The 14,809-nt window shown below is 42.2% G+C and overlaps 2 protein-coding genes across 6 annotated transcripts in view; one reads left to right on the plus strand and one right to left on the minus strand.

The window, feature by feature from the left end:
• Window positions 1-285: 285 nt before the first annotated feature.
• lysmd3 (LysM, putative peptidoglycan-binding, domain containing 3) lies at window positions 286-4,295 on the minus strand. Of its 2 annotated transcripts, XM_035379058.1 has the most exons (3): window positions 4,202-4,295; window positions 2,294-2,569; window positions 286-1,940 (listed from the first exon to the last, which is right to left on the minus strand). In XM_035379058.1, the coding sequence occupies exons 2-3, from the start codon at window positions 2,561-2,563 to the stop codon at window positions 1,263-1,265; spliced, it is 948 nt and encodes a 315-aa protein (XP_035234949.1). In that variant the 5' UTR covers window positions 2,564-2,569; window positions 4,202-4,295; the 3' UTR covers window positions 286-1,262. The 2 variants fall into 2 exon arrangements, with proteins under 2 accessions (XP_035234949.1, XP_035234948.1); XM_035379057.1 differs by having other exon boundaries at window positions 2,294-4,286.
• Window positions 4,296-5,525: 1,230 nt separating this feature from the next.
• adgrv1 (adhesion G protein-coupled receptor V1) overlaps window positions 5,526-14,809 on the plus strand; it is a 156,902-nt gene continuing 147,618 nt past the window's right edge. For all 4 annotated transcript variants that reach the window (XM_035379888.1, XM_035379889.1, XM_035379890.1 and 1 more), the window contains exon 1: window positions 5,526-5,946. The gene's annotated coding sequence lies outside the window, so the exon portion shown is untranslated. The remainder of the gene's footprint in view (window positions 5,947-14,809) is intronic.

A 14,809-nucleotide genomic window follows, 5' to 3' on the forward strand; every position in this document is an offset into this window, starting at 1 on the left:
TCACAGGTTCGATTTCGGGGTAGAACACTGCCATTGTACCCTTGAGCACGGTACTTAACCTGCAGTACACATCCAGCTTTATAAATGGATACAGTGTATGCACTATGTAAAATGTCGCTCTGGATAAGAGCGTAGAAATGCCTGTAATGTAATGGATGAACCAGCTCAAATGGAAACCACGTTTTCCTCCTGAGAATTCTGGATTTATGTATTTAAGGGGACTGCTTAAAATAAAAATATTGAAGCATTCCAACATGTGATGCCGCAGTACCAAAAAAATATATATACATTACTCAAAATATATTTATTTAGTACTTCATCAGCTCCTGCTATAGTAGAACACAGGGCGAAGGCACGAAATCTCAAATCCTCATTTCCACAAAAAGAAACATCTTGTAACTGATGTACAGTACTGTTGGAAAAAAATATTACAACTTAAATACAGCAATTGGAAATATAAATGCATTTTACATTTCCATTTCATAAACAAGCCAAGAGGAAAGTGCACGCCTGCAGTTATTCAAAAATGCACTTTTTCAATGGAAGGCAAACCTTTTTAAAAGCTGTGTGTTCACGAAAAAAGAGAAAGGGCACATTCATTTCAATACTGACAGTTTAAATATATATCTTTCTATTAAATAAATTACAATATTGATATCATTCACCATATCATTTGCAGTAGTCTGGTTGACATATAAAATTATTTTAGGTTTCTGAATGGAAAAAGTCATCTTTTTTCAATCAGAAAAATACTGTATTAAATCCAGATAGGGATAATGAGAGGGAGCAAGAACTAGATCGTTCAGCAGCATTACACTAAAATGCAATTAACTTGCATTAGTCGTTCGCCTAAATTCCCCTTCACAACACTTGATTTTAAATGAAAAAATTGGTCGGCACTTGCATTAAAACCAGGAGACCAAGACTGATTCAAGGGAATATTTCCTGTTATTAATCACATGGGTAGAAATCTGAATGTGTACAAACTACATGCAAACAAGGATTAAAGAAGCAAGGCTGCATAACCCAAGACATGGTTCATATTATGGAAATCCCATGACATTTAAATCCCAGTATTTAAAAAATGCTTCATCTTTTTGCAGAAAAAAATGAAATGCAGGCGAAGAGAATGTCCTCGTGTCCTCTTTTATTCGTTTATTTTCTCGTACTCCAGAACTGATTGCGTATCAGTAGATATGTTCTCATAAAACTTTATTAGATTGCACACTGTCCAGTGGGTTTAGGTTTTGAACTCTGTAGTGCTATGTTTCCTCGTCCTCAGGAACAGAGTCTCTCTCCTTGGGCGCGCGGCGTTGCATCAGAAAGTGTGGGCGGGGATCGCTACCCAGCCGCGAATCGGCAGGAAAGGGCGCGTTCGGCCCCGCCCCTCCCTGCAGCCTGGCGGGCGGGCCGGCGGCGGGCCTCGTCGGGTCGGTGGCGGCGTGGTGGCTGACGTCGGCTTTCATCAGCACCTCGTAGTACAGGAGGTAGAAGACCGGGGTGACGATGCCCACCACCAGCATGATGGCCACCGCCGTCCACCACCTCATGCCCCAGTCGGCCCCGTAGTAGGGGTCCTTCCGGGGGGCCTGCCTCCGCTCGGGGTCGGCCGGGCACTGCTGAAGGCCGAGGGAGGAGACCACCTCGCTCAGGCCCCCCGCCGAGGGGGCGGCCGACTTGACCAGGAGCTCGATGTCGCGGTCCTTCTCCTGCAGGAAGCTGCCAGCGCTGTCGGTGGACGAGGTCGAGGGCGGGGGCGGCTCCGGGGCCGCGGCTCCTCCCCCCACCGGCGGCTGCGCTCGGGCGGTTCCAGGATGGAGACCCGCAGGCCTGACGGACTCCGTCAGAGCGCTGAAGCGCTTCACGGGGATCTTGAGGGACCTCAAGGCAAAGAAGTCCTGCTCTGTCAGCAGGTTGTTGGCCCTTTTTATGTCTGCAACCTGCAGAAGGGAGAGACCCATAAAAATAAAATAAAAAAAACTTACTGGTAAGCCCATCTCCCTATCCATAAACCGAGAACTATTACTTTATTTTTCAGAGCTCATGGCAAAATGTTACCATAAGACACAACAGTCAGGACAATGAGAAGACACAAGACACAAATGCCAGTAACAGAACCACTGTACACTGAATAAAACTAGATATGGTCAAGAAGCTCCTGAAAAAAAGTTGTCAGATATTCCGTTTTGTCAAATTTGTCTAAAAACATGAAAAAGGTTTATGACGTGACAATAACTCATTTAGTAATGACTACTTTTAACTGAAATCACAATAAAGGGTAAGGGTAAATTACCGAGCAAAAATACTGGAGAGCAATGGCGTTTAATGTGTCTCCTTCCTTGATTTCTCGGACCAGATAGATGATGTCATCTATCCTGTCTCTTGATGCAGGCCTGCGAAGCCTTTCTCTCCCTCTCGGTCGCAGCTCATAGGAGTCGCTGTCCTCCTCGGAAAACTCATTTTCCGCGGCCACGCTGTTCCCAAAAATGTATGCGTGTCCTCCGTTGGCTGGCTGCACCGTTGTGGCAGACTGGAAACCATAATTCTGGTTTCTACCAGTCATTTTTCCCTTTGAGAATGAAAGATAATTCAGCTTTCTTGCCTGTTTGCACACTTCCTGGAACTGTACGATAAAGTTAATTTGAATGGTCATTTAAAAGTAAATCACAAACTTGTTTTCGTATATCCTACAGAGAGAGATGACATTGGTTTTACTTCGTAAGTGAAGAACAGCACCTCATATCGACAAACCAAGGCTACTATTAGATGAAGCTGGTAAGCGGGAGTCTTGAGCAAAGTTGTAGGTAATGCACATATTTGAATGAGCTGCGGAACACATTTTCTTCGCCCTGAACTTGACCTACCATCAGCGATACTCTGAAAGGCTCAAACCTGTTTGTAATCTGAACTCAGTCCTAGTTTCCTAGAATGCATCCCAGTCAAACAAGACCATACTCAACAAGGAGTCATTTCCGAGGAAGTGTACAAGATGGCTTAGCTGCTGGCAAACATTAACTAGCTTAATTGTGATAATGATAACACAGCCCAACTCCTCATTGCTCTTTCAGGCCCATTACTGAGCATTAGGCCAGTGAGATATGTGACACAGGCATGAAATAACGATAACCAAACAGCCAAACCATCCCTAAATTGCAAAATGTAAAAGAAAAAAAAAAAGTAAAAGTAACCAATTGTTCCTGCACTGTGTAAAATGCCGTAAAGATCTGCAGCGGGTCGTGTTTCTAAGCATGCCACCTCATGCCTTACGTAATATGTAGCCTAAATATTATTTTCTATTATTTACATAATCGAACTATCTGCATTTAACAGAATACCACGGATAACAAATTGTATTTTCGTGCACGTTAAAAGCCGAATATAATAGACGTTTACCACTCAAATAATGTGTGATTAAGCACTCGTCATGCAATCTGATTATTTGATTTTGACTGACAAGCAAGCTAGCTGTCACCTTTCATTTCTAAAATCCATTGAGACACTTTGAATTCTGCAAATCGGTAATCCTCTAGGAAATCCTACTGGTTTACCCTTTGTTCTGATGCACACAAGGACTAGGGGGATTTCCGTCATACCGACCAACAGAAAGCTAAATAATCTGACTAACGAAGTGCCATCACAGAGATAATTTGAAAATCTGGTACGAATAGATCCCATTAAAACGGTTAACACTTGCCTTTAATAATGGCTATTTGATTGCCCAAAACTTTAAAATAAGTGTACATAAAAAGTTCGATTGCAGACTACTTCAATTTAGATGTTTAGCCAGTTTCATTTTGATCAAGCTAGCCAGCTAGCAATATAGCTACACACAGATAAACGCTAACCTGTGCACTTTAGTTTCCACGTCAGTGCTAATACAACTAACTATACGGATAACTACTTGGGCAGCCAACGAAACGACATAATTCGTTTTATATTGACAATACAGAGTGGTATTCTTTTGTAAGCAATTTCGACAATCACCCAATAAACAATCTAGCAAGCTATAAGCATCCAGAAAAAAATCATCTTCGCCATGCAGGCTGCTATTTAATTACACTAGCTAGCTAGCCAGCTGTCTCCCCTGCTAACAGAAATGCAAAACTGGAAAGCTGCAAACGTCGTGGCTAACTGGCTAAGCATTATAGGTAATGTTATCATTCGCACGTTTAGTTTACAATAGAAAAAAATGTGCTTTTACCTGTAATACAGGCACAGCGACCTGTACCACACACCTAGTTATGTCATTGTTCTTCCGCTACCACCAGCTCACTGCGTATTTGTTTGGCTACGCCACGTCAACACAATCCTGACGTGATGACGTAATTGGCGTAATTTTGGTGCTCTTGCATGTGGGTTTTCGAGCTGGTTCTTCTTTGTGTTTATTTATTTATTTCTTTATTTGTAGCGTTTATTTTTTAACTTTATTGCTTAATTTCGCTCGACTTCTATGTGTATGCAGAGAGCATGTGTCTTAAGTTTTACTGCTGTCCTAAGTTACGTTCAGAACATGAAGTTTGTCGTTGAATACAATATTGCAAAAAAGTAATGGGTCCCAAAGCGCCTTCATTTCTTGCCAGCAATACTTGCCAGACTGGTGGGTATTTTGACCTGTGACATTATGTTTCCTAGATTCGGACTTACTTGGTATGTTCCCATAGCGATTGCACATAAGTCACTCGCATAATGTATTCTCCAGTGGTTACACTAAGTATTTCTAAAGTGATCTGTTTCAAAGCAAGCAGTCTTTATTCGGAAGAAGATTGATTGGGCGTGCAGTTTGTAAAGTGAAATAACGGTGAAACGGTAAATAAATAGTTGAATGCCTGCCACTTCCCACACTGCTGTTAGGGCAAGCTAACGAAACGCAAGCACACACACACACACACACACACGCACACACACAACTTGTTATTATTCATATTGCAGTTTTGTACATTATTAAGGATTTTCCTCATTTGAGGAAGTTTAGCGACTTTGAAACTGAGTAACAATGTCTGGTTCAAAATATCAGTTAACACTAGGCTGATAATCTAAAAGTCTGAGAAATAAAATAAAACGTTTTTTATTTTTTCATTTTCCAAGAGGCAAAGAAAAAACAAACAAACACTGAGACAAACAATGCCATGAAATGATTTAAGCAGCGGAACAACACACGCAAACGTACAGTAGGCTACATAAAGATAAACAAGTAGGCTAGTTAAAATGTAGTAGTTTATCTGAAATTGGTTATTTAAAATGCAATGTAATTTTGTCTTTTAAAAAAGGAACATTTGAGATGCAATTTGTGATGCGTTTTAACCAATTTCCAACTAAAACACATTATTGATATAATCTATTGAATATTTTTTGATCGGGGTGCACCTCGGGTCATTTTTAGAGAACTAATTTCGTTTTTCCTTTCCTAAATAAAGGGGTGAGAAAAATGGTTCGCTGGGTGGAGCTGTTCGCTCGGCCCCCAGACTGTCAAGCTCCAAATGCGATTAGCGCATCTTGCCCATGCAATAGGGAACCAGAGTTGAGGAGCTACTGTAGTTTCTCTCGAAAGCAACCTAGCCGTATAGGCTACAACGCAGATCCGCTGTCCAGAAAGCATTTCATTCATTTGAAGTGATAAACGGCTGGGTCACGAAGGGCAGAACGAGTTCATCCAAATAAAAGGAATACAGTTGCCAGTTACTTCACCCGCAGCGTGTCCCGTGCGTGACGTGTTTTTTCCTCAGTATAAACGGAGGAAAACTGAGCGGGGCACACAAGGCATCGGGACCGAGAATGCGAGTACCCAAACTGGGCTTTGAAAGAATGTGTTTGTCAGCCAAGACAATCTTCTGACAGAAAGTGTGGGCTATAAAAATATTTTTGGTTAAAAGATCCATCGATGATATCTTCGATAGCCGGGACAACCACTTTATTTATCCTGGGTTGGTAACCAAAGCAAGGCGTCAGGTAAGTCAGCCAATTGATATTGTAGTATGGCATTATAAACAGGTGTCTTATGGAGAACCAAATAACCTTTTTCTGGGTAGCAGGCGAGATGTAGGCCTATGCTTCGTACATTTCATTTAAACACGGACGTGAACTAATTCTGCTAAGTTTAATTCTTCCCCCGTTAGTTTGTGGCTTATGCATGTGAATCACTATAACGGTCCCACGTTTTCCGAACACTAAAAGCCGCGTTTCACCGTTGGCAATAGCGACTTCAGTTACACGTGCAATTCGGTATGAAATTGTGATCCTTTTTTTCTGGTAATATTTTATTGACTCTGTCAATTAGACAAATTATGCGTATGTAAAGTGTACAATTTATGAGGAGTAAGTCGTTTTTGTTTTCATTAGAATCTTTGAACGGCGCACGGCGAGAGATTGACGCGCATTGTATAAAGACAATTAACGGCGATGAGTAACTACTAATTTCTTTTTGCATAATGCCAACAATTTCCCTCAGTGCGGCAAATAAATTTGAAAAGCCTAAATATTGATACAGTGCAATGATTGAGCGAATAGCTGGGGAACCCATTGACAAGCAGGACAAATGCTTCCATGGTTACTTTCAGGACATTCACTGTGGACACTGCGCTTTGTGCGTTTCCTCCCTCTGCCATTGAAATGAAACAGCAATCCGCGGGGAACCGCCACACATGGTGGGCATGAGCCGAGACAAACTTTAAAAGGCCGTGTTGACTAATCTTTCACTGAGGTCATTGCTAATCTTGGTTCACAATGATTTACGCGCAATTTATATTGAGATGGAATGATGTGGGAATCGATTGAAAAACTGCGCATCTGTTTACATTGTATCCTAGCTATCATTGAGGTTCACAGGGCATTTTGATAAAAAATGCATTGGGAGTTTCTTCCTATCACTCTTATTAGCTTACCCTCTGGAATACGAATCGGAACATCTGCAATGAAAATGACAGCAATAAAGTGTATAAGTGCACAAATACCAAAAAGTGGACTCGGAAAACCCAGTTAAATGAGGAAAATATCTGATGTGAAAAAAACCTCAGCCAGGTCTTTAGGGGGCTTAGATGAGTAGTTACAGATCGTTGTTTTTGAAGTGCATGCTTGGTTATGCTTGGTTCTCCAATGCGTAATGTTTTTTTTGTGTGTGTGTGTGTGCATCTGAGGTAAGTGTTGTTTATTTCATCATCAGCGCCAGCATTGCCCTCTGCTTTCTTACCAACATAATTTATGGCTCGAAAACTGTTACACAGCCCCCCTAGTTCCTCCCTCGAGCGTCCGGTTAACATCACCCGAAACAAAGGGAGAGGGCAATAAACATTATGCCCATTGGTACAGGGGTAAAGTGCTTAAGCATTCCTCAAAGGGGCAGGGCTGTGATTGATGTCAGAGTGATAAACGGGCCTGGTTGTGAAAGGGTGATGGAAGATCAGCAGGTGTGGGCACGGACAAAGGATGGCGCGGAATCAGGGTGGTAAGAAGGGGGCGCCAAATTAATAATCGCACACACACACACACACACGCTGAAAAACAAATGTAGCCATACCAGTACCGTAAAAGGACTGAAAAGTTTTTTTCAGTGATGGGTAACTGGGTTCTTTATTTAAGTGTGTGTGTGTGTGTGTGTGGGTGGGGTGGGGTGTGAAGCAGTACACCCCCCTGGCCCTTTCTGTTAGATGCCGTGGATCTAAAAGCTGTGCCCCCGCCCTTCCTCCCCCCCCCCCTCCATTTTGTGTTTCATTAAATAGTGTCTGCACAGTGCAGAATAGGAAGAATCAGGCAGCAGCTGCCTCCCCCATATGTCAAGAGCGTTGATTTAATTATGTTTAAAAGGAATCATTAAAATTGGAGCTTTGTTCATCTCTAGCTCTTCTGTGGACCATGTCAGATGTGTCACACACCCTAACCCTCTTCTGCCAAGCACCTTGGTCTCCACACACACAACTCCAACATGGAATACAGAAGCAGGCGGTGTTAAATGTTTAATGATATACATGTGTTAGCATGTCTTAAAGGGAGTGTTGTTAAAGGACTGTATGGATTTAGAAGGAAATTGCCATCAGATACAAGTAAAGCATTGTGATGGGACGGACTGAGGGCTGGAGGCATCTACCTTTAAAGCCCGATTAGCAGATTTAACTGTTCTGCTATGAACCCCATTCTTCATCACCATGACCATAGTCACCATTATTGTTGTATCAAAAAGCTTGTGTTATTTTATTTTTAACCCTTTAATATGTAATTAGATTGTTCTTAACTGAACATTCTAATGCTGATGTAACAATCACTTCTGCAATGTAGTTCTAGAATACTGACTTAGAATTTCGAAGAAAAAACATTCCAGAAAACCTACGCTTCAAAGGGTTAAATGTGAAAGGTCAGTGTTTTCAGTTTTTTTTTTGCATGATGCCTGTGTGGAGGTGTGGGAAAAGTGAGCTGTGGGTCTTGAGCTCTTATTCCCATTAGTTCCAGTCAAGGGCTGTGTTTCCCCACCTTGTGAGCGTAAATAGCGGGGTTCTCTTCTCCGGGGCCCTTTCCCACCCCTTCGGGGGCCTCCCCTAAAACAAAGTGGCCGTGTGAGGAGCCGAAACCAGAATGCCCCCGGGAGCCGCGCACAAAGACGCGGACCCTGGCGTGGCATAATGACACCGTGGGCGACGCGACTTAAGGTTAGCGCCCAGAGTCGAGTGAACGTGCAGGAACGAAGAAGCTCTACCCCCTCTGCGAACGGTCTCGGCCGCCGTCCATACCGCCCGAACGCGCGCTCGCTGTGGCAGCGACGGGGCGGTCCTTTTTTTTTATTCTAATCGGTTGGCGTGAATGGAATGCGCTCCTTTTGTAACTGACATCTGTTTTAGCGAGCCTTTTTAGCATTCTGATTGATTGATTTAATTGTCTGTGACCACATTTGTAAACAGCGTAGTGATGTGTAAGTGGCTGAGTCAGAGCTGAACAAGTGTGTGTTTTGTCATGTTTGGAGGATATTTGATCTGTTTAGGAACTTTGGAGAAGCAGCGGACTCAAAAGTTTTGTTAAGATATGCAGTTTGCATTTTGGTAAGTTGGTTAGTCAGAGGTAGGAGAGTAAAGATATTGGGGATCTCACAATATAATGGATAGAACCTTATCCCAGTTCATGACAGCAAAACCTATTATTCTGGGTTTTAACACAGAATTTATATGGAATAAAATGAATATAAATTGCATCTTAATACATATACTGCAGACATGTACCTCACATCCTAGGGTGTTATAGACCATAGAAACAAGTATCCAGCCTCTTCATCTTCTTGCTTATGGATTGTTTTTGCGGTAGTAATTTTTTAAGTCTTCAGTTTGTAGTTCGACACCCATTTTTTCATCCTTCACAGATGTTTGTTCAAAGGTAACCAGTTTTTCAACAAATTGTACCAATGCAAAACATGTTAGTTTGACATATAAAGAAGAAGAACCAGTGTTACGCTTAAGCTATCAAAGAAGTAATGCTTGCCTTCTTGTAGTGTCGTAGTTAAGTAATTGTCGGGTGTCTGGTTTCGCAGTTCCCAAAAGTAAACGAAGACAAACAAACACGAGTGGTACCATGTCAAAGCTGAGTCATGCACGTTTGTGTGAACATCCCCTGTGCCTCCTGAGTGACCGTTATTTTACTTTTCCAATGTCTCCTTACCAGTCTTGGAAAAACTTAACAGGGACCAGTGTTCCAACAACTCGGCCTTGGCTTTTTAAAATCGGACCAAGAACCATTCTCTTCATTAACCACTGTCAGTCTGTCCTTGGTAGCTTTCTTTTTTAGTTTCTGAGAGCTGTACTGTATTTTGATAGCTCAGCATGTTTTTTATGGGTGCTGGTGCGTAGGATGGTTGGTTGAAATTTTAGTGGCCGTTTACTTTGGAAAAGATCATTGGGAAAGCGGTGGGACATTCTTCATTCTTCGAGATGTCCAATGGCTCTGAGGGCTATTTTTTTGTTTTTGCCTGACGAGCCGCCACAGTTGTCATGGAACTTTGGAAATGCCTGCCTGTATCCCTGGGTCAGATGGTTCATACGACTGCGAACCTCCGGGAAACACAAAAATAAATGTCTTCCTCTACTTTCGTAAGATAAAATTTAACTTTGAAAGGTCTTGAGTTAGGATAGGAAATGTTGTTTTGAACAGCTCGGAACACCTACGTCTAATTCCCCAGGGCATTGAACTTGACCTTTGAACTCCCCCGGCTTCTTCACCACAACTTCAAAGAGACTCTGGCAGTTGCCCTGTGGCGAATGAAGCGTCTATACATTCACATGAAAGTCCTGAAGCTCTGCTAACAAGCCATTTCTTTGTTGAGAAATGGAGCTGCTTGTAATTTTGACAACCACGTAGCTTACTGTACGCAGAAGATCACAAATGTATATTTCAAACGGAATATTTTAACTTGAGAAATTGGCAATTTGAAGAAAAACAAAAAATAAAACAGTTTACACAAAACAAGTATAAATTGATCAATAAATGTAGCATATGGGAACAATCTTTAATAAAATAATTTCATTCAAATCATCATCCTCTCAATGACGGAATAGCACACACAGAAAGCTATAGCAATCAGTGTTTAACTGCTCCACGCAACCTTTACTGTGGTCAGTGTTGGGGAACCTGTTTGCTAACCCTGTGACCACTACCATAGATGGCGTAGCTCTTTCTAACTGTAGAGCAGCAATCTTTCACTGAACTCCTGTTAAAATGCGGATGCAACCTGTTATGTTCCCTTGTTTTCTCAAATTTATGGCGCTTTGCTTGGAAACGGCTTGTACCTCACCCTTCAGTTGGGGGTGGGGGGAGCGGGGTCACGGCCTGTTTCCCGGATGGCGGGGGGTCCCCCCTCCCCCCATTAGTCACCGCTGATCAGTGTCTTTGTCAGCTTTGATGGAGACAGCCTGCGTGAAAGAGCCGCCAGTCAGCTACAGCCGAATGCGGCCGGACGCTGTACCCCCATCAACGGCTCCGAGGTAGCCCCATTATCCCGCGCCTGTCCCCTTATTTATTCTCATGCTTTCTTCACCCGACTTTAATACCGTTTTTTTTTTTTTTTTTCTTTTTTTCTCTTCCACTGCCAGCGTGGTGTTCCATCACGATGAAGTCATGTCTTCTATGGGCGGATTTTATGAGAAGTTTTTTTCCTGTTCATTGACGTTTTAGCAAAAAAATGTAAATCAAGAAATGTATTTGTGGAGTTCATGTTGAGTTGAGTTTTTTTTTCTGATAAGGATAATCTTCATAACATGATGCTCTTTATTTTCAGTCGGACAATGCAATATTTTCACTTTTTTCTCGCACTTTTTCTTGCCCTTCTCTAAAAAAACTCTTGTGTATTTATTTGTAGGCTGACAAATCACTGCTAATTTAGATTCATGCATGTGGTTGTGTTTGTCTGGTATTTGAAAGAAAATACAACAGTGCATCTTGGTGTGTGGCAAGAGGGTGATGCAAATGATGAAATTACATACCCTATTCAATAGTAAAACATTAGTCTCATCATTGCTTTTAGACCTTTGCACAAATTTAACGCTATCTGGCAGGTATAATTAAGGCCTTGTACACAGACAAATGTTTTTTGTCAGCTTCTGCATTCATGCTCTTTCCCCCATCATTGCTCTTATTGTGAATTTCTGTGGCAAGGTGTTACCATGTTATATGAGCTCAAACTTAAAACATGGATCCAAAATGTTTTTTGCATGCATGTGTCCTTAATGCTTACTATGATTCTGTACAACAATTTGTTTTGCCTGGCCTGGGATGTGTGTGTGTGTGTGTGTGTGTGTGTGTGTGTGTGTGTGTTTAGTTAAACTCAGCAGGTGCAAGTGCACAATTATGTTTGCTAACATTGAGCCAATTTCCATCTTAGTTTGCATAACATGGTAGTAATGTTTACAAACCTCATTGGTGTATTATGCTAGCTATAGCACATTACACTAACTGTGCTATAAAGACATAAAAATGTAATACAAAGTATGGCTTTGTCTTTCAGTTAACACTCATTTGGTCTCCAAGATTGAAAAAATTTAGTCGAACTGACATCTATGCATTTGTCAGTGACCGTTGTGTTGAACTTTGAACTCTTGTAAAACTGAACTTTGAACTCTCCTGAACTCGCGATCATTGTGCACTCGACTGAAGCAAAGTCGTTGGTGCGGAAGTGGAAGTGCCTTACCTCCAGCAGATAAACATGATATGAATATGAACACTCAACTTGAGCAATCACTGGTTTCATTTTCAGTTGAATTTCTTGCAGTCAAAAAAAAAAAAAAACCCAAGCTCTTTTTTACCAGTGTGACACTGAGTCCATAATCAATAATGGGATCTTAAGTGTTTTGTATGTGCAGTTGCTGTCCCATAGAAGTATGGAGTCAGTCGAGTAATCCCGGAGGTTTGCCTAGTTCAAATAATTTACATACCCGCTACTGACTGTAGCACATGGAATGCATGCAGTGCGTTGCCCTGTTCTAGATGTGTTTATGTCGCTGCACTGATTTTAATAAATCAACGTTGGTTCAAAGTAACACTTTCCTTGATAGGATTTATCAGGGAGGGGACTAGAAACCTTTGTTTGGGAAAAAGCCTCATTTCTCTTGATTAAACACATCAGCAAACATGCAGAATCGTGCCTGACAGCCGCTCTGTCCGCAAGGGAGCAGGGGACCCGCAGGGCGATCCGGGGTTTTGCATGAAGAGGCAGCGCTGAAGAGGCAGAGGAATGAACTGGGCCTGAGTGAGCTTTCCCATGAGCGAGATCTACTTCATTTCCAGAGAGTTACTGGAAAGGCCGCGTCCAGCTCTGCTGCCGAATCGCTGTGGCTGCACTTGATCGGGGATTTGCGCCGTCCTCAATCCTGCCATCTGTTCCCAGTCCGCCAAAGGCGGCCAATAGGAGAGGGTTTAGGGAGGAATTTCCCACATTGCTTTTCTTTTTTTTACGTTAAAGGGAGGAGGGAGGGGGACTATCTGTCTGAATGGGAGTTTGATTCGCTCGGGTAGGAGGGTAGAGTTCTGCATGAAAAAGGCCAGAGAAGGGAGGAAAAGAAAAGAGGGAAAAACAATGTTAAGAGAAAGAAAGAACAGAACAGAAGAACCCCCCCCCCCCCCACCAAAAAAAAGAAGAAAAAAATTGTGTGTTGGTCTGCGAATCACAAAATCTCCCTTGTCCCTCATCCCCTTTCTTTTTTGAAAGCCAATTAGCATTTCAACTGGCCCCAAATTGGTTACATGCAATGAGGTAATAAGGTTTATAATTTGTTCCTGCCGACTTGGTGTTGTTGAGAGCCCGTCCTTGTATAATCCCCTGGAAGTGCATTTCTGACGGGCTCAGCCATTGTCACCGTACTGGCTAATCAGTCCAGAGAGAGTGCTGGCCTTGAGTGCATTCACCATCTGAAATTCAATGGAGCCGTCCTGTTTACTGCAGCCTTCTTTCTCTTTTTTTTGGTAAGAGAAAGATCATTGTGTTTTTCATTGAAAGGATGTGAGATTCAGTTGGCACAACATGAAAACGGCAGACAACAGCCATTGGACAATAGCTCGATAAGGCATTTTTAAACATGTATTTCCATGGCAAATCTCCATTTGATTGGTGCCGTTCCACTTCCCAGGAGGGTAGCTGCTCGGTTGAAAGTGCCATCTGACAATATAATGCTTCGCTTACATCCTTGGCTTGGAGAGCTTTCTCTCAGCCTCTGCTTTTTAAAAAAATTGAAACTGAGTTTTCTGCCGATCCCAAGAACACATGAGGTTCTTCATTTCCAAAAACACTCTTTTTTATGTTGTACGCTACTGTGTAGTTTACTGTTTTCACCGCACAAAATAAATAGAAATAGGTTTTTCAATTTACGTCTAGTCAGTGACAAGCTTCAGTTTTTAGAATTTTTTTTCGGATTTAATGATGCACACTGTAACCATGCTTGCTTATTAAAGTCATTTAACTTTTGAGTGCTCAGCGTGTTTCTATAAACATCTTTTCAGGTCTAAAAATAGGGCAGGAGAAACTGCATGTGCATTGTAATTATGTGGTTTTGACCGTGCCATATTCGACATCTTCGGAAACCCCCACAACACTGTATGGGAAACATGTCTCTCCTCCCCTTATTTCAGGGCACTGTACTTGATGTAAAATCCTGTATCTTGGCTCCCAACACAAGCTGCATGTGTACTGCCCACTATGCAAGCCTATTGGGTAAAACCATAGCACCCCCGTTTGCAATACACATCGCTACACGCAGCTGAGTCCACAAGGTGGGGAGCAGCTTCAGAGGTCTGTTTTCACACATAATGAAAAAAGTAAGAAAAATCAGGAGAAGATTTGGATGCGTACCTAATAAAAATTATCGCGGCAGTTTCCAGAAAATCAAGCATAGGCGTCTTCTGCGTAGGCAGCCCAGCGACCGTGCTATTAGTGGTTCCTCTCTATACTGAAATGGCAGGGTTATGCTCAATTCCGTCGTCCTGGGACCCGGAGCAGATGATTGGTCTTGCGGTCTGCTTTTCTGATGTGTGCCGTTTGTAATAAGTGCAGGCTATTGTACGACATATTACAAAAAGCAAGGTGTGATGGGGTAGTCAACTGAGAGCTTAATGACCACTATGCACTAATACATTAGTGAGCATAAATGGATGCACTTCAAGGACACAGTTGGATGGGAAATGGGTGTGTCCAGATCCTCATTAATATTGTATATTCAGCCCTGTGCATTGCGGGTAAATGCAGCTGCCTGTTTTATCTAATGAACACTGGAAGCCATGAGCTTTTGGGTGGCTTATAGAATTGAATCTTTTTTGCTTTAGATACACTGTTGTCAGGACATTTCGAGGATGAGAA

Source organism: Anguilla anguilla, chromosome 10 (assembly GCF_013347855.1).
Source record: "Anguilla anguilla isolate fAngAng1 chromosome 10, fAngAng1.pri, whole genome shotgun sequence".
Taxonomy (NCBI): Eukaryota; Metazoa; Chordata; class Actinopteri; order Anguilliformes; family Anguillidae; genus Anguilla; species Anguilla anguilla.